This window comes from Stenella coeruleoalba (assembly GCF_951394435.1).
Source record: "Stenella coeruleoalba genome assembly, chromosome: 16".
NCBI classification, from domain to species: Eukaryota; Metazoa; Chordata; class Mammalia; order Artiodactyla; family Delphinidae; genus Stenella; species Stenella coeruleoalba.
In genome coordinates this window covers 80,099,365-80,125,022 of record NC_137162.1, presented here as the reverse complement: position 1 = coordinate 80,125,022, position 25,658 = coordinate 80,099,365, and the positions used below count along the sequence as shown (strand labels likewise).

Here is a 25,658-nt window from a genome sequence, read left to right as displayed (position 1 = left end):
GTGACCCCTCAACGCACATAAAGGTCAGGTAATTGAAAGTTACAGCTTCCAGAACAGTTTTAATTCGGCTACGGAACCACAGGAGTAATTAGTATTCCCGGACTCATCCAACAAGGCATAAAGGGGCCACAAGAAACGCTACAGATCTATGTGAGACCAAAGTTAGAATAAAATTGGGAACCACCACTTCAAGTTTTAAGTTCTTAGTGCAACTCCTCAACTGCAAATTTACACCCATCTCGTCATTTTCATCTAATAAACAGGCTTTAAGTTCTAGACAGGATACCCGAGACACACACCAGAAATAAACAAAAATCCCCTCACTCTTTCATCTCGCTCTGTTTTAAGGGATTCCGTTTAGAAAAACTAAAATGACTGGCATTCTAGAAAACGTTATAGGAAAGGGGTGATACGCAAGCTCACGCTTTTGTGATCATTTTTCCTGAGCCTGTTCCTCCACATAACCGTGAAACACTTTACAAATATCAGTGCAGGTCTAAGAATAGGAACACGGAACAATGCATTGTGAGGACAGCTCTGGGTATGCTTAATAATTTAAAAAAAAATAAGTTGGAAGGACAGCATTTTAAAAAAATCTAGAATGTATTATCATAATGAATATCCCATGTCTGTTTCTATCCCTGTACCCAAAGTTGAGACCCAGGGGTTCCTTAAGAACTGTCTTCAGGAGCCTTATGCAACCTTCAGGAAAGAAAGCTCTGTTTGGCCATTAAAATCGGCTCACAGCACCCCCAGTGGATGCCAGCCAAGAACTGCGCTTCACACACATCAGTGGATGAGAATCCCAGAAAGGCTTGTGCAGATGGACATTCCAGGGTCCTCCCCGCGAAATGTGATTTTAAAAGTATGTGCTGACCCCAGGAATCTACTTTTTTAAACAAGCTCCTCCAGGGATTCTGATCTAAGGAGTCCCTGAACCACATCTCGGGAAATACAAATTCAGAAAGTATAAATTCACTGGGGGGACTTCCCTGGTGGTGCAGTGGTTAAGAATCCGCCTACCAATGCAGGGCACACAGGTTTGAGCCCTGGTCCGGGAAGATCCCACATGCCGCAGAGCAACTAAGCCCGTGCACCACAACTACTGAGCCTGTGCTCTAGAGCCTGCAAGCCATAGCTACTGAGCCCACGTGCCACAACTACTGAAGCCCGCGTGCCTAGAGCCCGGGCTCCGCAACAAGAGAAGCCACCGCAATGAGAAGCCCGCGCACCGCAACGAAGAGTAGCTCCCGCTCGCCACAACTAGAGAAAAGCCTGTGCACAGCAACCAAGACCCAATGCGGCCAAAAATTAAAAAAGAAAAAAAAAGAATATTTCTGTTTAATCTCTCTCTCTTCAAAAGTATTCTTGATTTTTCTCTTTCTCCCTCTCTCCAAACACATCATGCAGACACACACGCACATACAATTTAGCTATCTGTGTCAAAGTGATCTTTAGAAGGAGGATGTCAAGTTGTTTTGAAGTAAATTAAAACTAATTATCATTATGGAAACACTTAAAAATAGACAAACCAAACAAAACTACAAATGATAAAATTAGGCTCCTTGGCTAATGATAACAAAACCATAAATTTTTTTTTTTTGTCTTCAAAAATATTTGCGTAATTCTGTTTGTGCCCAATTCTGGGTTTTTGAACATTCCTTAAGTATAAGATAACCAAACTATATTATAATATAATGTTATATGATCGATAATAATATATCAATCCTATCCACAAAGTTTGATAACAGCAAATCAGCTTGCACTATTTTGCACAAGTCAACCAAATCATTTAAGCGGTGACTTTCCATTTAAAAGACATGATCTCTTAACGGAGATCTGGTCATGGGAAACGGAAATATCAGAAGAAATCAAGCCATGCCTGAATACGCATTAAGAAACAGGAAGAGTTCCGAATTAAGAAATTTCTTTGAAGGCTAAGTACCTAAAGGGAATCCACAGTGCCTCCCCGGGTCCCCATTAAGATGTGATCTTAAAGACTTTAAAACCCTTTTACTGCCAGAGTTCAGTGAAAAGCTTGCATCGGTAAAATGTGAATCTCAGCTCGGAGGTGAAAACAGAAGCAGAAAGGATACGAGGAATTGCAAAGAGCTGAGCAAACACGTGAAATGAGGAACCCCAAGCCATCTGCCAGGGAGCCATGTAGGTCATGACGAACTGTAGCTTGTGGAGCAGGTCCCCGAGCTGAAAGCAAAAGAAGAGACAGAGATTCATCAGTGATGACAACCACAGTGACAGCTGGGTCACAGTCAAAGTACCTGCATTAAAGTTAGGAAGGGGCAATGAGACTATTGCTTGTCCTCTTACTCGTCCCTTCCTTCGTCCCATAAGCAAGGCAGCTGTTTAAGGATATTGTCAAACAGCAACAAGATGATCAGAAGTAATGTTGTGTGGTTAATTTCACCAGGTTGATGATTTCAGCCCATAAATATGGTGTTTCTTAGAGGAACACTCACAGCTTGGTCCTTCCTTCTTCATATTGGGTCTTTCAGGAGACTCATACAAAACCCCATCACAGGGCTTCCCTGGTGGCGCAGTGGTTGAGAGTCTGCCTGCCGATGCGGGGGACATGGGTTCGTGCCCTGGACCGGGAGGATCCCACGTGCCGCGGAGCGGCTGGGCCCGTGGGCCGTGGCCGCTGGGCCTGCGCGTCCGGAGCCTGTGCTCCGCAGCGGGAGAGGCCACAACAGTGAGAGGCCCGCATAACGCAAAAAAAAAAAAAAAAAACCATCACAATGGACATCGTTCAAGTTTTTGTGTATGGATTTCAGTTTTCCTCTTCAGCCACTCTTGCTGGAGAAAATCGCCCCATACCGCTTTGTAACATTGCAAGTTACAAAGCGCTTTAGAAGCCAAGATAGGATATGGGAGCCGTTGCATTTGCTAGACAAGCCTGCACAGGAGAAAGCTGAGTTCTGGAGAGAAGTAGTGCATGGAGAGAAGAGACCTTATGTGGCCTAAGGATGAACATGAGGGGAAACATGCTCAGTGGTTTGCGCTGGAGATCCAGACTATGAATGTGCCAAGGAGGATGGAGAGGGTCCCCGGCTGTAGACCCCTGCTTGTGGAGAGAAGTGACTGATGGACCCCAGATGTGAAATTCTACAGCTGTCACTGCTAGACGCAGTCAGGAAGTATCCTACCAACAAGCTTTCGGAACTTGACATTCACTCTTCATCCATAATGGAGACTTCATTTTTTTTTTTTATTGAAACATAGTTGTTTTACAAAGTTGTGTTAGTTTCAGGTGTACAGTTTAAAGTGATTCAGTTATACATATACATATATCCGCTCTTTTTCAGATTCTTTTCCTATATAGGTTATTACAAAATATTGAGTGGAATTCCCTGTGCTATACATTAGGTCCTTATTAGTTATCTATTTTATATATAGTAGTGTGTATATGTTAATCCCAATCTCCTATCTGTTATCCCTCCACCTTTCCTTTGGTAAACACAAGTTTGTTTTCTATGTCTGTGAGTCTGTTTCTGTTTTGTAAATAAGTTCATTTGTATCATTTTTTTTTTTAGATTCCACATATAAGTGATACCATATAATATTTGTCTTTCTCTGTCTGACTTACTTCACTAGTATGATAATCTCTAGGTCCATCCATGTTGCTGCAAATGGCATTATTTCATTCATTTTTATGGCTGAGTAATATTTCATAATAACGGAAACTTCAAATGGCATGATATGTTTGTTCCTAGACTGGTTAGCATACGAGACCGTGAAATACATTCACCAGAGCCATGATGTGAAAAGAGAAAAAGATAGAATTCTTAATTAGGCTCAGTAGTGTTACACAGAACATCAGAAGACCACAATGAAAAAAGACAAAGGCTGGAAAACGGGACCACTGAGGAACGGTTCAAGGAACCAAGGTAACTTAGCCTTTCAGTGAAAGGTCAGTCTTGTAAGTTTGGAACAAAAGGTGAGGTTATCCTGAACTGTTTCATGAAAGTGTCATGAGGGAAAAATGAGGTTGATTAGAATCCTCTCCAAGTCTTCCTCTCACTATTCTTGTCTCACCACATTCTCATCCATATCCTGGGTTTGGAGAATAACTGTAAACATCCTTGGACTGGCTACAGAAGATGAACCAAGGATAAACGTTCTCTCAAAGGCACAGCAAACTTGGAGTTGTTTTTTTTTTTTTTTAACTTGGAGTTCTTAAGAAGTGACTGGCATCTGGTTGTGTATAGAAGCCTGGGGTCTAGATGTGTCCTCTGGGGACCCTAGTCACAAACCTAGCAGGGAAGAATCGGAGGCAGAGAGAAGGGAAGGGAAGGGGGACAGAGAAAAAGAGAAAGAGGAGAGAGCGAGAGGGAGAGGAAAGAAATAGAGACAGTAGGGAGGATGAAGGGAGTATAAAAAAAAAAAAGGGGGTGAAATGGAGGAAGATGATGTGATCGGACCAGAAGAACTGCGAAGGAATGTGAATTCTGAGAAAGAAAAACAAATGGTTTTTTCCTAGTACCTTTTCACTTTCTTCCCTCTATCTCACTGACACCCACCAGAGACCTGATTTCAACTGGCTTCTGAGTTCTTTCAAAAAGGCCACTTCAGTTTTAATCCTGCGGTTGGTTTAAGCTTCTTGAACCCTGGATCTGGATGGGACTCCACAGCTGCCAGTGCTTTTGAGATGCTGACAGTTGAGAGAAGAGCAGTTTACTCTCTTATGTCAGCTTGAGGCTGTATCTCTTAGGTTCACATAAAGATTAGTCCTCTCCCAAACCATGGTTTGAAAGGATACAGGTACCCCAATGTTCATAGCAGCACTGTTTACAACAGCCAAGACATGGAAGCAACCTAAATGTCCATGGACAGATGAATGGATAAAGGTGTGGGGTGTGTGTGTGTGTGTATATATATATATATATATATGTAAAAAATATTACTCAGCCATAAAAAAGAGTGAAATAATGTCATTTGCAGCAACACAGATGGACCTAGAGATGTTCATACTACATGAAGTAAGTCAGACAGGGAAACAAATATCATATAATATCTCTTATATGTAGAATTTCAAAAAATGATACAAATGAACTTATTTACAAAACAGAAACAGGCTCACAGACTTAGAAAACAAACTTATGGTTACCAAAGGGGAAAGTTGTGGGGGAGGGATAAATTGGGAGTTTGGGACTGACATATACACACCACTATATATGAAATAGATAACCAACAAGGACTTACTGTAGAGCACAGGGAACTCTGCCCAATATTCTGTAATAACCTAAATGGGAAAAGAATCTGAAAAAGAATAGATACATGTATCTGTATAACTGAATAATTTTGCTGTACACCTGAAACTAACACAACATTGTTAATCAACTCTACTCCAATATAAAATAAAAATTTAGAAAAATCACTCCCTACCACCTTATTTCCCACCAGTCCATAGGTGACTTGGGCAGACAGGCCTAACACAGACTCAAACTCTTTTTTTTTTTTTTTTTGCAGTACGCGGGCCTCTCACTATCGCGGCCTCTCCCGTTGCGGAGCACAGGCTCCGGACGCGCAGGCCCAGCGGCCATGGCTCACGGGCCCAGCCACTCCGCGGCATGTGGGATCTTCCCGGACCGGGGCACGAACCCGCGTCCCCTGCATCGGCAGGCGGACTCTCAACCACTGCGCCACCAGGGAAGCCCTGGACTCAAACTCTTGACTCACTTCTCTTAAAAGGTATGATTTCCTTTAAAGGTCAATATCATTTCCATTCATTCGCACCATTAATTCAACCAGAGGAGCAGCAAGCTAATTACAAAACAGAAGACGTTCAAACACGTGACTCTAGATTCCATGGAAAGCAGAAGTCCTGAGAAGTGGGGGTGGACTCTTTTGTACTAACTTGCTCCTTTATGCCCTAACCCAACTCCATCAGGCAAATGCCTCTGGATTTGAAATATTCTAGTCACAACACTGCTAAGAATTCTTAGTCTGCTTATTAAGAATTAGTCCTGTGACTCATGCCTAGGTGAAAATTGCCAAGCATAAGCAAGATGATCTTATGTGATTTATGACCCCCTAGTTGCCCTGAAAATGAATCACGGGTTTTGGAAAGTTACTCCTGTTGGGTTTTCAGTGTATGACTATATTCTGGGAGGCTGTTAAGCCGCCTCCTGGAAAAGCTGATAAGTCGGTCCAGGCATTGCAACTACAGTCAGACAGGCAGCCCCAGGGAAAGCCTCATCTGCAAGTTTAAAGCACTAACAAGTTCAACTTTGCTGCATTATGAGTAAATGAACATATTACAATTATTTTCTGCTTAGCACAGCGACTTGTATTTACACATAAGCAAAACCAGTAACCAGACACATGTGCTCTCATGCTCTAATTGCAGCCAAGGCCCCAGGTATCTTTGCTCTTTTCCTATGTCTCTCTTGGCCTCGTTTTTTGTTTGTTTATGAACATTGTGAAGAATAAGATACAAGCTTTGCAAAAGATGTTCAATATGTAGCTCATCAAATAGACTCTGCTGTTCTTAATCACTGAAGCCAGATCTCCCCAATGCTAGTTCTTTACCTACCAATGATTCCTCCACAACTCGTAATTTAATGATCCTCCAGGAAGCCCACCAGAAAAAGGATGTGCTGGGGATGTGTCAGATGTCAACACAGCACAGAGCATGGGTCTGAGGGCACGCTGCCTGGGTTTCAATCCCAGCTGGCACCTATCACGGGGCTGATAATAGATCCTCCCCACACTGTCATTTTGAGCATTAAGTGACTTCATCTTTGTCAAGTGCGGAGTTTAATAAATACATGTTAGGGCAGGTGGATATCTTATTTTGAGGATGTATTTGCTCACAGTCAGGAAATTCTAGGGCCCCTCCTCTAAGCAACTGAAACTTAACTAAAACCAGGACCTCTTATTTTTCAGAGGAGGAAACCAGACTCAGAGAGGCTAAGTGGGATGCTTACGGCACACCGTGAGTCACTGGCCCCTAAACCCAGAGGCTGAAATTCCTGGTTCTCTGCCTGGTGATAGACATTTCTACCTCCCAACCTTACCATGTCTCCTTGAGGCCAGGAGCCTTCCTGGAAGGACAGCAGCAGGAAGCAGCTGAGGAAAGGCCTCCTCTACCTACACCTTCCTGCTGACAGCAACGGGGCAGGGTCACAAGTGAGAAGGTGACAAATCGGAGCTGCCGGATTTGTCACTATCGGGGACCTCTTCTCTCTCCAGGTACACAGTGATGGAGGGCTACGACCTATCCCTGAATGCCCTTTTCAGTACAAACGCCCAACGAATGAAAGATGACACCGCCCAGCAAGCCCAGTGACATTCACGTTGTCTCAGCAAGGCAGGCTGCTGGGTTACCTGGGCTTCTTAAGAATGGATGCCTCCAAGAAGATGGACATGGCTGACCTATTTTATTCCTAAAAGTGGGGGGAGGTGTGCGCCACGTTAAAAGACTCAACTTCAGATTTTCCCTTTACACGTCTTCCTTCTCTTCTATGGCTAAGTCAGATGGAAAAAAAAATGAAAAATTTGTGGGTATCCAAAAATTGATGTCTAAGCACAAAAGGAAGCTTAAATATTGATCATTAATGAGAAGCATTACAGGAGGCGCTTTCCGTACCGTGCTAGGCCATTGTGTATAAATTAATAACACACTTAAGATGAGTGAATGGAAACAACACTAACATTGCCACGTGCGGCACAGCACTGCACTGAAGTCCTTTTAATTTTTATTTTATATTGGAGTAGAACTGATTAACAATGTTGTAACAGTTTCAGGTGTACAGCAAAGTGAATCAGCTATACAGATACATGTATCTATTCTTTTTCAAATTCTTTTCCCACGTAGGTTATTACAGAGTACTGTGCAGAGTTCCCTGTGCTATACAGTAGGTCCTTGTAGGTTATCTATTTTATATATAGCAGTGTGTGAGTTTGGGATTGACATGTACACATTGAAGTACTTTAAATAGAAATCCATTTCCATTAGCTGTGAACTTGCATCTCCTTAGACAGTTCGAGGTCTCTGTTTTTTTGAAGCTTAACTCATTCCTAATGTTCTGCTGCTAAGATCTTAAATCTCAGCACTTTATGCTTTAATATGCCTATTAAAGCATGAAAAACTTCCCCAACTACCCAAGTATGACTATATGAGAAAAGAAAATCATTGGGGTCTTTTTCGCTGAAAACACTCAGAAAAGACGACAGGAACTCACAGTGGAATAATTCTGGCTGTTTCCCAAAGAAAGACAACATAAATACTCTCGCTTCAAATAACCCTTTTTAGAAATATCTTTTCAATCAGGCCTAGACATGCTGTTGTATCTCTGCTCTAGGTAGGAAATGCAATTTGCATAAATTCACAAACTATCTTAACAGAAGTGTCACCCAATAAGGATGACTCTAACACATTTCCTTGCTAATATTGATACATTCTGAAAGAAAGCACAGGCCAGCTTTTCTCTGGGGACTTCCTCCCTCCTGCCCCAATGAAATAACTCACCATTTATTGAATGCTCTTATATTGGGCATTATCTTAGGGAGCTTCCCATACGCTATTCCATTTGATTAAATTGTAATTTCCCCCCCCCCAATCCCAATCACTACCTTTTATCCTATTGCTCCAGCCTCACTAGTCTCCCAGATTAGCTCTATCATTTGCCACTTTTTTTTTTTTTTTTTTTTGCATTTTGTTGTCAAAGTCAGTGAGTTGTTTTTTTTTTCTCGGAAAAATATGCAACTTGTGATTATCAGTGTTCGAAGTTGAAGAGGCAGGCAAGGCTGAAAGGAGTCCCAGAGACTGGCTGTTGGATTAAAGGTAAACTGAGTTCAAAACGAGAGAGAACGCTGAGGGAGCAGAGACCAGAGTGCTTGGAAAGGAGGTAAACAGATGCGAAGACGTTTGCAGGTTCAAGGGGGAACAAGACGATGAATTCAGGTGGGAGCCCAGCTGAGGGATTGAAAGGTAGGAACAACAGAATTGGGGAAAACTGTCAGACATTTCGATGCACAGGTAGGGATTTGGGGAGTAAAAAAAATGTTCGAGAAGGAATGGAAAAAGTAAAGCTAGTGACATTTCGAAAGTGGGATACCACTTTTTAGGGAAGGGGGAGCACTACTTTCATAGAATAACTGGCTGCTAACAGCAAAGCTGATAAATTTGGGGATATTAGCTTTAAAACATAAATATTCTCAAATGGGGCTGACAATATGAGTTAGAATTGTGTAAGTTAAATAAACGTATTCAGGCAGTGGTTACACAATCGTATTTCAGAAGGTGAGAAATGGATTCTATCTCGATACACAATGTGTGTAGGGAGCCTGTTATATAACACACTGTTTAGCAAAGTATTGATGGGCTTCAGGGAGCATGGTAATGCAGAAAGGCTACCATCCCACTGTAAAAATATCATAAATAATCTAAAAAATTGTAAGAAAATATAATTAATATTTGAACTCCAAAGAAGAAAAATCTCTAACAGTCAAAACCAAAGAGGGAATTTTAAATGAGAATGCTAAGTCTGAACTGACACCGTGATGACCCCAAGAGGACATAGGCATGAATATGGGCTGCAGGAGCTGAGGACTTGGATTTTAATGGACTTGAAGGGCAGCGGTGCCCACCAAAATGTGAATTAGAAAAGGCCCACCTACCAGAGCTGGGAGAAAGCACAGAAGTTTTCCTTCTGCCTGGTGTAGAGTAGATAAAAATCTATCATGCACAACATGCCAAAGCCATTGTAACGCAGGGGAGTGGAGTTTAAATGTGGACTATTCCAAAAGAGCAGGAACACAAAATTGAGAGACTAACATTAAAAGGAGTGAAGGATGACAAAACGTTCTTGTATTGATCGTCTTCAGGGACACTTCCACAACCAGAATATGTAGACCTCCCATTAAACGCCGAAAAGAAAAGAACAAAACTGCATTTAAAGAACTTCATAGGCTAATCAAATGTGCTTATTAATAATTTGAGTAACCACTAAATCACTAAAGTTTTCAAACTTTAATGTGCATCAGAATCACCTGGAGAGCTTGTAAAGAAAAGATTCTGGTTCCTACCTGCGGAGGTTCTGATTCAGTAAGTTTAGGATGGAGGCCAGGAATAACCTCCCAGGTGATGCTGACGACGCTTCCTCTGGGGACCACACACTGAGATGCATTGCACTAAAGGACTAGAAATATAATACTCGATTTCCAAAGTACGAGAGGGAAAGAAGAGATCAAATAAAATTTATTCAATTCAACAGAAGGCAAAAAAGAAGGGGTGGGGGGACAAAGAAAAAGCATTGTAAATAGAAAGCAAAATACCATGATAGAAAAAAGTATAAACATATCAGTAATCAGAGTAATGCAAATGGATACAGTTTGTCTATTAAAATGTAGAGATTCTCAGTCTGTATGAAAAAGAAAAATTGTGCTAAATGCTTTTATAAGAAATATTAAAATGACTTAGAAAGTGTCAGGTAACAGAATGAAAAGAATATATAGCAGATAAATCTTAATCAAAAGAAAGCTTGCTTACCTATATTAATATTAGACAAAATAGAATTTTACCAAAAAAGGATAAAAAGCAGTACCTAATGATGAAAGTAAAGAGTCACCAGAAGATAAAATAATTGGAATGTATGTACCTGACCATAAGTCTCAAAATATCTAAAGTAAAAATGGACAGAATTACAAGGGAAGATTAACAAATCGACATCATAGGGGGAGATTTTAAGACAGGCATCTCAGAAAAATGATGGTTTGGTTAGACTATAGATTAATAAAGATATAAAATATTTGACCAACAGAATTAACAAGCTTTATCTAAGAGATATGTGTATTAGAACCTTGCTGCCAACCAAAAGAGAAAGAATATAACTTTCAAGCATATGGACATTTACAAGAATTGATGACTTAGTAAACTAAAAAGAAGTCTTAACAGATGCTAAGAATTGATATCATGCAAATTGCTTTGCAATTAAGTTAGAAGGCAATAATAAAAAGACAGCAAAATAACAATAGCAGCAGCAACCACAAACTTTGCACTCAGGTATAATAACAACAAAAATGACACTGAATTAACTAAGAATAAATGATAATCAAAATTAGGAAATGCTTTAAAATGAAAGATAATGAAAAGCAAGTAATACCAATCACAACCTGTGGGACTCAGCTAAAGCAATTTGTAGAGTAAAAGACATAGCCTTAAAATGTGCATCTTAGAAAACCTTCACAGTTTATATTGGCAGTCAATCTTTTATTACAAAAAATGAATATTGTCAGAAAAGAAAATACAGATATTCTGATCTATTAATGTAAATGCAGAACTCCTCAATAAAACATTTACGAAATGGATCTACAAATATATAAAAATATATCATGACCAAATGTGGTTCATCATATAATGGTTTATTAGAAAAAATGTCAGTGCAATTCACAAAAATAAGAAAGTAAAAAAAAGAAAGACCATATGATGCTCAACTGATGCAGGAATGAGGCACTCACTCATAAAATTCAGCACTCACTCATAAAAATCCCTCACGACCTAGTAATATAAAAGCTCTTCTTACACTGCTAAAAGGTAGCAGTGCTAGATTGAAGTAAACACCATATTTAATAGCAAAATGTAAAATTTCAGGATTATTCAGGCAAGATGTATCAAGCAAGATGAATCTGATTAACCTACAACAGAAAAGTGAAAACAGAACCATTAAGGGAGACTAAAATCTAAGGAAAGAGAAAGGAACCTGGGATAATAAGGTATCACCTGTGAAGTGCAATTTGGATAATTGCACTTAATAACTAAGAAGAGAAACAGGGATGATACAGGGATGAGTGTACTCAGCAGGTGTAGGCTACTCAGGCAGATGAATGCACAGCTAATAAAGGGAAAAGCAACAGGCCTGATTCTTTGATTAGCCAGCTTTACGCAGCAAAACAAATTCAGACCCCGAGGAGAACATGACAGAAAATATTAGTTAGGTTCATATTTCATAACCACTAATGAGGGTATCCATAAATGCAAATGAAGTCACCAATGCACATTTAAACTTTACAATCTACCAAGAGGTGGAAATGCACAAAAGTAAAAATCTTGTCAAGACCCCTGAGAATTGGGAATTAAATTTAATGCTGCATCTGTGTGTGTGTTTCTGCTTGTGGTAGACAGAGGGGTACTGGCTCAGGTGTGTTGGGAGGTGGGTCACTGGGGAAGGAGGCAAGGGTGGACTTCAACACAGAAGAAACAGGAGATGATAAAAGTAACCAGGGAGAGAGGGTTACCTTTTGTTCAAGTATCTTGCTCAAATGGAGCCTGGAGTGAAGTGGTAGAAACAATACAGTCAATATACACATTCTGCCTTCCTTTTCAGCTCCTTAGTCCCCTCTAAATTCCTTATGTTACCTTTCATCCAATTACTGTATGTAGGATAGTCTCCCATCTTTGTTTTGGCTTTTGTTTAGCTTTCTCTTCCCTATGGGGAAAAGGCAGCTTTCTAGATTCTGTTTTTGGGGGCTTCTTCCCTCTCGAAGATTCATTATAACCGTAAGGGTGACAAATGCAGTTTTTAGGAAGAGCGTATGACAGCCAAGTTCATAAGCCTCCTATCATGCTGCTGCTTTTACCCATGTAGCATTTCAGTAAGAGAAACATATCATGCTGATATCTGTAGCTACGAAGCAGCTTTTTCTCCATCTTCTCTGAAGGTCCTCCTGATCGGATATCCCATCCCTCCCACACCTCCTGGATATCTACCTCATGTACTCTCCTGAGACTTTATACTTGCAAAAACATTTCATCCATCTAATACACATAGAAATAAGGTGGTTCATACAGTGGTGTTCCAAATAACAGTAGCTCTCTGCTTTAAGCACCTGAACTTTCTAAATTTATTGATTTTTATACGAATATAATAATACAAACTCACTTTAAAAACACCAAATCCTTCAGAATTGCTTAAACTGTAAAGTGAAAGTTCTTGTAACCCACCTCATTCTGACCTAACTTCCAGGACTTGGAATTTTCTGCACATGCACCTGTGCAATACATGCATGTGAGTGTGTGTGTGTCTTTTTTATTTAAATTGAATTAGCAATATACAGTGTTCTGAAACTTGATTTTTCTATTTCATAGATCATGGGCATTGTTCAGTGTTGGTATAAATTGCTCTCCCTCACATCTAATTAACTGCATAATATTCCATTGTTTGGCCAATCTATTGAATCATTATACTACTGATAGACATCTAGGCTGCAAAAATTAATTTAAAACCATTGCTGAAGAAAACTCCACACACTTATCTAAGAGATCATAGAAAGCCAGTGCAGTGGCTGTTAACACAGTGTACTCCCCTGACTTTGATCACTGGGTGGGCACATGGTCTACACTGGGACGGTCACGACATCCCCCTCTGTCCATGATAACCGATGCAGGGGTAAGCACAGTTCGTGATACAGACAACAGGTACAGGATGTTAATTCCATCGGCATTGCTATATGAAGGTGGGGCTCCTGGGAGCTATCTTGTTCCTTGTATGGAGAATGACCCCAAGCAAAATCAGGCAAAAATAAGTAGGAAAGAGAGAGTACGGAAAGGTAGTTTGCTCTGGGTATGGCCCCATCTCAAATGAGATCTACTCTCAGGCATCCCAGTTATGTAAAGCAACACAGTCCAACTTTAAGTTGAGCTCTTGTCACTTGCCATCAAAACGTTCTAATATACCAAATTTACCAAAATTTCATGTAAAATTAAAAAGTAGTTCAAAGAGCTTCTGGTTTCTCCTCTTGGACACAGAAAGCTGAAAAGAGCATTCTTCCCACCCTTACAATGAGAAAAAGCCAGACAAACTTCAAATTCATAACTGCTTTTTTAACCCATTGGAGAACTGGGCTGTAGAGAAGCCAGCTGGCCCACAATCTAAGGACAGACAAGCACCTTCAGGGAGAAAGGAGGTAAGTACTCCCTCACCTGGGGCAGACATCACCAGAAACTGGTAGGAAGAGTTTGTCCAAAAGAGCTGATGAATTTTGGTGATTGTCAAGGGTGGGCTCGTAGGACACCAGGAAGCCCCCTGGGGGCTATAGAAATTGCAGGCTCTTTCTCCCCATGCACTCCCCTGGGTGCTCACAGAAAAGGTCGGAGGGAACCCTAAGGAAGTGTCTGATGTGGTACAGACCTGAAGGAAGCAAACAGCAGACACACGGAGGAGCACAAAACTCTGCTACACCCTTTCCCCAGACCTCTCTTACGGGACACATATTTCAGTCTACAGAGGAAAGGTCAGCAAACACTGTCATCTCCCGGGCACTGGTGAAGACTCACTGCAGCTGGGGAAAGGGAACGACACAACAGCAACAAAAATCCCACTCCTGAGGAAGGGACAGGAGTACCTGCTGGACCCAACTGCAGCTGGAGGGGGATGAGGAGAACTGAGAAGGACACAGGGACAGGGTGAAGACCTAAGACTGAGGTTTAATTAGAAAACAGAGAACGTCCTCCCCTTCCACCTTCTCCCCCTGCCACCAAGCTAACAAGTTTCAAGTGAAAAGTAAAACCAGATGCTGATAGGAGAGGGACAGGAAAGGCACAAGCACATGTGAAGAGACACAGTGAGGAGCAGCGTGGGCGTCGAGCTGAGCACTGAGCAGACATTGCTCTGGAAACCAACTCCCAACCTAAACACAAGGTATCCCTTCAGAAGTTTTGAAGTCTGTGGGACCCTGAGGGTAACCATGGCAATAACAAACCCCCAACCTGGCCCATCTCCTAACCTTGTTAACTCAAACCCTGCACTGAAAATCTAGCAGAAGGAAAGGCATGCCTGGTTCCAGGCATAAATGCTATTTGCTTTATAATCTACGGCCCTCCACAAGAAGTCCAGCTTTCAACAAAACATTATGAGGCATATGAAAAGGCAAGAAAAAAAAGACCCCTAAAAGACAAAGCAACAATCAGAGCTAGACTCAGATATGAAACACATGTTGGAACTATCTGACAGAAATTAAAATAACTTTGATTCATATGTTATGAGCTCTAATGGAACAGGTACACAGTATGAAAGATTAGATGGAAAATTTCAGCAGAGAGGTGGAAAGTATAAAAGAAAGACTCAAATGGAAATGATAGAAATGGAAAACACACAAGAGAGATACAGAATGTTTTCAGCAGGCTTGTCATACTAACACAGTTGAGGAAAGAATTAATGAACTTGAAGACAGATCAAGAAAAATGACCTAAACTGAAACACAAAGATAAAACTGAGTGAATTTAAAAAAGAAAACATTATTGAGTATCCAAGAGATATATAACAATATCAAACTAACGTATGTATATTTTGAACCTTAGAAAGAGAGGACAGGACAAAGAAGTGTTTGAAGACATAATGGGCAAGAAATTTCCAAAATAATGACAGACACCAAGCCGCAGACTCAAGAAGGTCAGATAACACCAAGGAAGATAAATACCCAAACAAACAATTGAATAAACAAACAAACAACAAGAACAAAACCTACCCATCACTAGGCATATAATAATCAGATTACTAAAAACAAAAGACAAAGAGAAAATCTTGAAGGCAGCCCCCCAAAAGGCACATTACACAGAGAAGAACAAAAGTAAAATTACAGAAGACTTTCTGTAAGCCAGAAGGTGATGGAGAGACATTTTTAAAGTTTTAAAAGGGGGAGGGGGCAGGAACTGTCAATATAGAATTCTATACCCAGTGAAAATATCTTTCAAAAATGAGAGAGAAATACTCTCTTGGGCAAACAAAACTGACAGAATTCATTGACGATACATCTATACTACAGAAATCATTCAGGAAGTTCAGGCAGAAGAAAGACGATACAGGTTGGAAATTTGGATCTACACAAAGAAACAGAGCATCAGAAAGGAAAGGTGACAATAAATCATTTTGTCTTATTTTCAAATGCCCTAGAAGAGCAATTCTGCTCTAAAGCAAAAATAGTAACAGCGTATTATGTGTTTTTAGCATATGTTAAAATAAAGTATATGACAATAACACCAAGGATGCCAGGGAGGAAACTGTTGAAATTCCTTACACTAGACAAGCAATGGTATAATATAATTTGAAGGTAGATTCTACTGAATTTAAGTTTTATATTCTTAATATAATTGCAATGACTTTAAAAAAAGAGGCATAAATAATACGTCAGTAGAAGAAATAAAATGGAATTAAAAAGTAGTTCAAAGTTTTTCCTGCTACTCTTCCCTTTACTGCCCTAATTAGTTGCTCCTTCTGGAGAACCCATAATATTTGGCTTATAACTTCCTACCGCATGGAAAGTAGTACAGCATCCTGGTTATAAGACTAAGCTTTGGAGTTAGACCTAGGTTCTCATCCCAGCTCTGCCTCTCACTACTTGTGTGATCTTGGACAAGTTTTACTCCTGTGAGCCTTAGTTCTCTCATATGCAGAGTAACTATGGTAATGGTACCTATCTCAGAAATGGATTGTGAAGAATCGATGAAATAATCCATGTTAGGTTTTTAGCTCAGGACCAAACATATAATAAGTGCTCGATAAATATCGATTATTTTATTTATTGCCCTTATGACATTGTTTCAAAAGTAGTTTTTATGTTTTTCTCTCCCACATCTTCCATTGAAGCATATGCTCATTGTTAGCGATACTCTATTATAGTTGTACAGTTATCTTCTAGCAGGTAAGTAATATAGGCACGTAGTGGATGTAAGTGCAGTAAGTGTTCTTCAGAAAGTGAAACAATGAGTAAAAGAAAGCCTCAAGTGTCTTACTAACTCAACTCATAGGCTATAGTGGACATGGGGTCAATAGAATTTTTCTTGTTACTTCCTGATTCTCATTTACATGCCAGATCTTTGCAACTGCCACTGATTTTCCTGACAAAGGTGGTATTTCCCCTTTTTCTCTCAATGGATATTTTAAGATAGTAACCATCTCAGTGTCACTGACTGCCTTTCTGCAACGGAGGCAGAAGCACCATGGTTTGGTCCACTCAGAGTACTTCCACAACTGGTAGCAAAAGGAAAGAAGGAATGAGAAAGTCTGTGACCTCGAAGACCTTGTCTGAAATATGAACCCCTGGTAAAGGACACTGTTTGGAATCTCCAGGTTCATGTCTAAATCCTGCAGAACCGGAAGCCTCCAGTCAGTAGAGGAGAGCAATGCCGGTTGTTAGCCTCGTCAGGAAGATGTTGCCCTGGTTTGTAACCAAATCGAGCTCTGTCTTCAGGAAGTACTTTACGGAGGGTTTCCTCATTGCTGAGCAAGGAAGGTTTTCAAATTCTTTCAGTGAAGAGGGTCTAGATTTATCACTTCTACTAAATTCCCTGAAGCCACTCATGTAGCGCTTTTTTTTTTTTTTTTTGCGGTACATGGGCCTCTCACTGTTGTGGCCTCTCCCGTTGCGGAGCACAGGCTCCAGACGCGCAGGCTCAGCGGCCATGGCTCACGGGCCCAGCCGCTCCGTGGCATGTGGGATCTTCCCGGACCGGGGCACGAACCCGTGTCCCCTGCATCGGCAGGTGGACTCTCAACCACTGCGCCACCAGGGAAGCCCTCATGCAGCTTTTGTGTGCCTCAAAACACACCACTGCCCCCTTCTCTGAAGATTCATCAGCAGTGGCCCTTCGAGTCTACAGAGAAAGCTGTAGACTTTTTAAAAAATGAGAGCCCATAAAAACTTCTTTGACATATTAGCAGGGACACACGGGACTATGCTGCTGTTTGAACAACATGACTAAATCCATGTATTTAGCATAGTCTACTTTGGCATGAGAAAAAAGGAAAAATGAAGAAAAGAAAAAAAAAGATATAACTCTTGCACACCAGCCTTGATGTCCTAAATGGGAAGGAAAAACAGATCCTTACTTTGAAGGCCGAGATGCAGAGAAGCTGCTAGCATTCACTTCGGGCCTCCGTCCCTTCCCAGGAGATGAATTACAGTAACTTGCATGGTTTGAGTTAAGGGAAACCCATGGCCCTGGTATGTGGGTGTTGTCCTGGGGAGTGGAAGACAAGGAAGTTGATGAGTGAGGCTATAAATCTTGACTAAAGGATGTTTGGGGCTGTTCAGGCACTTCTCAGCTGTTACATGACACAGTTAAAAGTGGCGTCACAGCGGTGGCTACGTGCCGTGAGCTGGCCAATTAGATGACATCAGCTTGTCACCACCGGGGTAGATCTGCAGCTAGAAGCAGATTGTGTTTTCCCCTCTGAGTTTTGCAAAAGGGGCTCGGCTGATGACAGAGCACAGAGCAACACGCTCACGGCGGAAGAGCCAGCTCTGCTGGCCATGTGTTAAGTCCTCCACTGTGAACGGGACAGCAGTGAGGCAGCCAAACGAGATTTATGAGAAGCCAAGAAAATCAAAACACACACCATGGAAAGCCCAAGGAGGGAACTCTAAGTGACCCGTATGCTCAAGCTAAAACCACCCCTCCTCCCACGTGCTCCCCTGTCCCTGCTGTGAATCATCATCTCTCTAGGATAATAAAACATCATCCAACCACACGTCCAAGCTCAGACTTCATTTCTCACAAACCAGTTTTTCCATCTTTCAACTGAATTTAATGACTATGAATTGAATTAGGGTGACCTAATCCCAACCCTAACCCTAACCAGGACCCTGCATTTTGTTGGATGTTGCAGCAGGTGGGAAATAAATAAGCACACCCGTGGTCCCACCATTCGAGGAGTTTCCAATCTTCTCGGCAACACAGACACACTGGAATCTGTTCTTCGCTTCTGGACAGAGTGCAGAGCCTGTGAAATGTTTCTCCTGCACCATCCTTGTGGCAGCTACAAGTGAACATGGGTCCCTGAGAGCCTGGAAGGTGTGCTTGGCTCCTGCAGTGGTTTTGTGAACCTTCTGCAAGCCAGTTGTTACGCCTGGGCTTGGGAAGACTGGGAATAGGGTCAAGTTCGAGTACGGCTCTGTGAGTGAGTGACTTTGGGTAAGTTTCTAACCTGTCCATGCAAAACAGCATGACTGAACATTCCACAGAGGCTTGTTGTTTTCCTACGGTGTGCCTGGTTCTGTTCTGGAAATTAGGACGTATCAGTAAACAGACAAAGATCTCTGTCCTCATGGAACTCACAGTCTGGTGGGAGAGACAATCAAATGAAAAACAAGTCAAGGAGAGAGTATGTTAGAAGGTGATGACGGCACAGCAGAAAGGTAATACAGCGCAAGGTGAAAAGATGGGGAAGCTGGGCAGAGGGCAGAGAAGGGGCAAGCTGTAATATGAAAACCGGGTGGTCAGGGTAGGTCTGACTGAGAAGGTCATATCTGAGCAAAGCCTTGAAAGAGCTGATGCAGTGAGGGAGTGAGTTTTATCTAGTAGAGAGAAAACCGTGAGACAACCTTACTGAAAGGTCCAGAATTATGCAAAAGGTCAATAAACTTGATAAGTCCATTCTTCAACTCAGTGAGGGAAAGGGACCTACAAATAAACTGAAAATGGAAAATGGAGCCCCTGTCAACATTAGTGAACCAAAAAGATAATGGAGAGATGTTCCATCCACCACTTAATTTCAGGATAGCAAGAACTGTCCCATATCACGACCCCGTGGAGGAGGTGGGCGCAGATGTCACCCTCCGAAAACTCAGAGGGGGCAGAGGGAAGCCATGCTAAGGTGAATGGCCCCATAGAAAATAACTTTTGCTGTCCATAATTTCCTGGCTGGAGATGCCTAAGAGCTCAATTCTTGTACTAAGTGTCAAGCCCTGCGTTTCAAACCTAGAGATGGTGGTGTTAAGTAAACACTGTACTGTGGCCCTTCACATCACACATATATGTGTGTGGTTAGACAAGAGCCAGGCCTCATTGACTAGAGGGCTTGCGTCCCTCTTGCCTAGTTCCTCAATGGACACATGACACAAAAGGAGTCAATGAGATGCTCCCGAGGACTTCGGCTAAAACCATCAGGAAAGATACTTTCTCTTCTTTCTGGGATTACTAGCTGGAGGGAGTCTATACATATAGAACCAATCTAAGAATGAAGCCAGCATAGGAGAGAAGGAGAAATAAACACAATTTCGATGCCATCGTTTAAGCCGCTGAATCATCCCATCAGTTATATGAACCGTTAAATCCCCCTTTTTCATTAAGCCAGTTTCATTTGGGTTTCTGGAGTTCGTGAATACAGAAATCCCAGCTACCACAGGAAAAAAAATTGGAAACAAACTAAATGTCTATCAGTAGGGGAATGGCTAGTCAAATTATTACTATGGAATACTATGCAGGTGTCAAAAGGAAGAGGCAATATTACACATACTGTCGGGGAAATTCTCTAAGACATATTTTTAAGCAAAAAAGGAAGTAAACATGTGTAAAGAATGACCTATTAATAGTTTACGTTTGTGTGTGTATAGGGTGTGTGTGTGTGTTTGAGTGTGTGTGTGAATACATAGGGAAAGAGAGTAGAAGGAATTACCCTGTAAGAGTTACAATGGCTATCATTAGGGAGAGAAAGGGGTTAAGGAGTGAGGGGTGTGTATAAAGATGGACTTCCTCTGTATTTTCCATTATGTTTCTAACTTTATTAAACTGATCCTACATTTATAGCACTTATGTAAAGTAAAATATTTAAATGGGAAAACATCCTGTCCCTAGGTCTTTACTTTGGTCCCTGTCACGTCTCATTTCACAATTCAACACATCTAAAACTGACATTTTTTTTCCCCAAAATGTCTTTTTTTCCTGGCCCTCATTAATGACAACACCGAGTCCCTGGAGGACGCGACGTGAGAGCTCTCCCAGACGTGGCTCTTCCTCCTAGACTCCACTTCCCCCCAGCACCCTCACAGTCACTAAATGCTATCAGCTCTACCTCCTAGATTTGTCCCTTCTCATCGTGGCTCTGGGGCCATCATTCACACGGCTTTATGTAAAAACCACCTCGCTCATTAATTTTAATTTCATAAATGGTGAAAGTGCTAGCTGCCGCGTTGAACTAACGGCCTGGAGAATTTCCCATGTAACACATTCTGGAAATGCTGGCAGAATGACCCTCTGGCAGGATTCTTTCAAGTCCTGCTTCTCCAACTAAAAATTACTAAAAATTTCAAGAAAAGATGGTTTCTGATAACTTTTTCAGGACCAGTGGAAGAGCATGAAACCTTTGTCACCTCCTGTCAACGACCACATATTCTTACGTGGAGCATGTCTTCCTGTCCCCCAAAGACCCAGGCATATCAGAAATGTTACAAGTTCACTACATTAGTTGGTTCTTAAAAGAGAAGAATGACTGATGGTGACGGCTAGGACCTGGGACCTGGGACCCTCTGCTGCAGGGTCTGCACCTGGACAAACATCCCCTCGAACAACAAAATACAAAGAAACAATAAGAGACTAAAAATAACTGCGTGCATAGGCAGTTGGGGCAAATGCTGTACAACAAGATACGAAGAGACCAAAAAGCCCAACTGCCACTTCTGAAGAGCCGGGAGCAAAATCAAGGCACTGTGTGTGATCCCTGCACACAGCACCACCAAAGGCGTGGGCAAATCACCTAAGCCAGCCCTCCTGCCCGACCCCTGGGCCTGCCCCTACCCTCACCCCGTATAAGGAACAAGCTCGCCCCACCCCCCTGAGGGAGCAAACAAGCAAGGGAACCTGTTGTTTGTTCTCGCTCCTCCCTGCTGTAGCAGAGGCCCCAGTAAAGCCTTGCCTGAATTTCCTGCCTGGCCTCGGATCAATTTCTATTGACTAAGGAGGCCAAGAACCCTGGTCCATAACAATGGGGCAGAAGAGAGAGAGGAAAGGGATTGAGAGGCTGAGGGAGAGAGGACGGATGGGCCTGACTCCTTAAAGGTGCTGAGTCGCGTGGGGTGTGGTTGCAGCATCGCGCGTCTCAGGATGGGATCTGCAGGGATGCTTCTTTCCCTCTGCCTCCCCTCAGCCCCCAGCCTATCCACTAGGAATGTCCCACCCTTTGTGTCAATGCATGGGCTGCACTAAATCCTTCCTGTTGTGCTCTGGCCCAGAACTCATGATGTCCCATTTTTCACTAGATCTGGCAGACTGAGAAGACCAGCCAACATTCATCTTCCAGACCTCGGGGGGGGATTCACGGATTCGGGGAGGGAGAGAATAACACACAGGCAAGCCCTCTGGAAGTCATCTATTTCATCCTCTGGACCTCGGTGCTTTGATCTCACTCCACAGATCATCTCTCTGTAATCTCATCCTGTCTTTCTTTCCACCCATAAAGCCTGAAGGATTAGGGGCAACTGACATAACAATAATAATGAGTCCACTATTCACCAGCTCCTTTCTCCCAAGGAAGCTGGAGCCCTTCCAAGGTCTCTGCATTCATCTTGCAGCCCTTCTGTGACGTGGGCTGCCAGGATAACAATGGTTTTGCTATTTAGCAGAACAGGAGCCAGGCTGGGGAAAGAGCTTAGGGATTTGGCAACAATAAATGAGAGGACATGTCAAAAGTAGGACTCTGATGAATCTACTGAACAAACAAAATTTCATATCATGCAATGAACACCCCTAAAGAGCAGTATTCCCTCAAAAACAATATTGGAGGTTTCTACGCACGTCAATCAACATGATACACCATATTAACAAACTGAAGGAGAAAAACTACATGATCATCTCAATAGATGCAGAAAAAGCTTTCGACAAAATTCAACACCCATTTATAATAAAAACCCTCCAGAAAGTAGGCACAGAGGGAACTTACCTCAACATAATAAAGGCCATATATGACAAACCCACAGCCAACATCACTCTCAATGGTGAAAAATTGAAACCATTTCCTCAAAGACCAGGAAAAAGACAAGGTTGTCCACTCTCACCACTCTTATTCAACATAGTTTTGGAAGTTTTAGCCACAGCAATCAGAGAAGAAAAAGAAATAAAAGGAATCCAAATCAGAAAAGAAGTAAAGCTGTCACTGTTTGCAGATGATGTGATACTATACATACAGAATCCTAAAGATGCTACCAGAAAACTACTAGAGCTAATCAATGAATTTGGTAAAGTAGCAGGATACAAAATTAATGCACAGAGATCTCTTGCATTCCTATACACTAATGATGAAAAATCTGAAAGAGAAATTAAGGAAACACTCCCATTTACCATTGCAACAAAAAGAATAAAACATCTAGGAATAAACCTACCTAAGGAGACAAAAGACCTTTATGCAGAAAACTATAAGACACTGATGAAAGAAATTAAAGATGATACAAAGAGGTGGAGAGATATACCACCTTCTTGGGTTGGAAGAATCAACATTGTGAAAATGACTATACTACCCAAAGCAATCTACAGATTCAATGCAATCCCTGTCAAACTACCAATGGCATTTTTCACAGAACTAGAAGAAAAAATTTCACAATTTGTATGGAAACACAAAAGACCCCAGTAACCAAAGCAATCTTGAGAAAAAAAAATGGAGCTGGAGGAATCAGGCTCCCGGACTTCAGACTATACTACAAAGCTACAGTAGTCAAGACAGTATGGTACTGGCACAAAAACAGAAATATAGTGGAACAGGATAGAAAGCCCAGAGGTAAACCCATGCACATATGGTCACCTTATTTTTGATAAAGGAGACAAGAATATACAATGGAGAAAAGACAGCCTCTTCAATAAGTGGTGCTGGGAAAACTGGACAGCTACATGTAAAAGAATGAAATTAGAACACTCCCTAATACCATACACAAAAGTAAACTCAAAATGGATTAAAGACCTAAATGTATGGCCAGACACTATAAAACTCTTAGAGGAAAACATAGGCAGAACACTCTGTGACATCAATCACAGCAAGATCCTTTTTGACCCACCTCCTAGAGAAATGGAAATGAAAACAAAAATAAACAAATGGGACCTAATGAAATTTAAAAGCTTTTGCACAGCAAAGGAAAGCATAAACAAGACAAAAAGACAACCCTCAGAATGGGAGAAAATATTTGAAAATGAAACAACTGACAAAGAATTAATCCCCAAAATACACATGCAGCTCAATATCAAAAAAACAAAGAACCCAATCCAAAAATGGGCAGAAGATCTAAATAGACATTTCTCCAAAGAAGATATACTTTGCCAACAAACACATGAAAGGATGCTCAACATCACTGATCATTAGAGAAATGCAAATCAAAACTACAATGAGGTATCACCTCACACCGGTCAGAATGGCCATCATCAAAAAATCTAGAAACAATAAATGCTGGAGAGGGTGTGGAGAAAAGGGAACCCTCTTGCACTGTTGGTGGGAATGTAAATTGATACAGCCACTATGGAGAACAGTATGGAGATTCCTTTAAAAACTAAATATAGAACTACCATATGACCCAGCAATCCCACTACTGGGTATATACCCTGAGAAAACCATAATTCAAAAAGAGTCATGTACCACAATGTTCACTGCAACTCTATTTACAATAGCCAGGACATGGAAGCAACCTAAGTGTCCATCGACAGATGAATGGACAAAGAAGATGTGGTACACATATACAATGGAATATTACTCAGCCATAAAACGAAATGAAATTGAGCTATTTGTAGTGAGGTGGATGGATCTAGAGTCTGTCATACAGAGTGAAGTAAGTCAGAAAGAGAAAAACAAATACCGTATGCTAACACATATATATGGAATCTAATAAAAAAGGGGTTCTGAAGAACCTAGGGGCAGGACAGGAATAAAGATGCAGACATAGAGAGTGGACTTGAGAACACTGGGAGGGAGAAGGGTAAGCTGGGACAAAGTGAGAGAGTGGCATGGACATACATACACTACCAAATGTAAAATAGCTAGTGGGAAGCAGCCGCATAGCATTGGGAGATCAGCTCGGTGCTTTGTGACCACCTAGAGGGGTGGGATGGGAGGGTGGGAGGGAGGGAGATGCAAGAGGGAGGAGATATGGGGATATATGTATACATATAGCTGATTCACTTCGTTATAAAGTAGAAACTAACACACCACTGTAAAGCAATTATACTCCAATAAAGATGTTAAAAATACTGGAGGTCTAGAAAGCCTCTAGGAAATATGTTAATAGAGACAATTTTTTAAAAGATGTCTTAAAATGAGGAGAATGAACAGGAAGCAGCAGTTGGGGTAAGCAGGCAGGATCTTTACAAGGAACATTAACTGTCACCTCCCTCATTGCCACCATTTACTGTCACTAATTTCTACTGGCTTTTCTTTCCCGGAAGACCTCAAATGCTGTCTCTTTCCTTAACTGTATTTTTTGTCGGAATCAGATCCGGTTTCTCATTCCAGAAAATGCCCTGCTACCAGCTCTGTCAAGATAAAGCGTGAGTAGCCATAGATGGAGTCAGGGGTGTGTCAGGACTGACTTGCTATAGGCTGATTTTTTTTAGTTTTTGTCTCACTTGTTTTTTTTTCTTTTAGACTCAGCTATTTTTCCCAGCCTAAAAGCCGACTATTCAAATTACACATGCTCATGCTCTCTCAATTAGGGGAAACAGGAACACTGTCACACTGGTTCTGCCTGAAATTTTCAGTGTTTTCACTGGTGCTTTAAAAAGATGATGGCAACTGAAACTCAAGTGTCTGTAGCACTGAGTTTTTACGGATTCAGTTTCAGACTATGTCCCATCGGGTCCCACCCTACTCATTATGCTCAGGACGGTACAAAGTGCCCTCGTGGACAGGAAGAATGAACAATAGCTCTGCATAAATCCTTCCTCTGCGTCC

At 41.6% G+C, this 25,658-nt stretch overlaps 1 protein-coding gene across 6 annotated transcripts in view; it reads right to left on the bottom strand.

The window, feature by feature from the left end:
* PCNX2 (pecanex 2) overlaps positions 1–25,658 on the bottom strand; it is a 281,732-nt gene that overhangs the window by 89,858 nt on the left and 166,216 nt on the right. For all 6 annotated transcript variants that reach the window (XM_079900242.1, XM_079900240.1, XM_079900241.1 and 3 more), the window contains one exon: positions 2,097–2,205. In XM_079900242.1, coding sequence (XP_079756368.1) covers positions 2,097–2,205 — 109 coding nt within the window. The remainder of the gene's footprint in view (positions 1–2,096; positions 2,206–25,658) is intronic.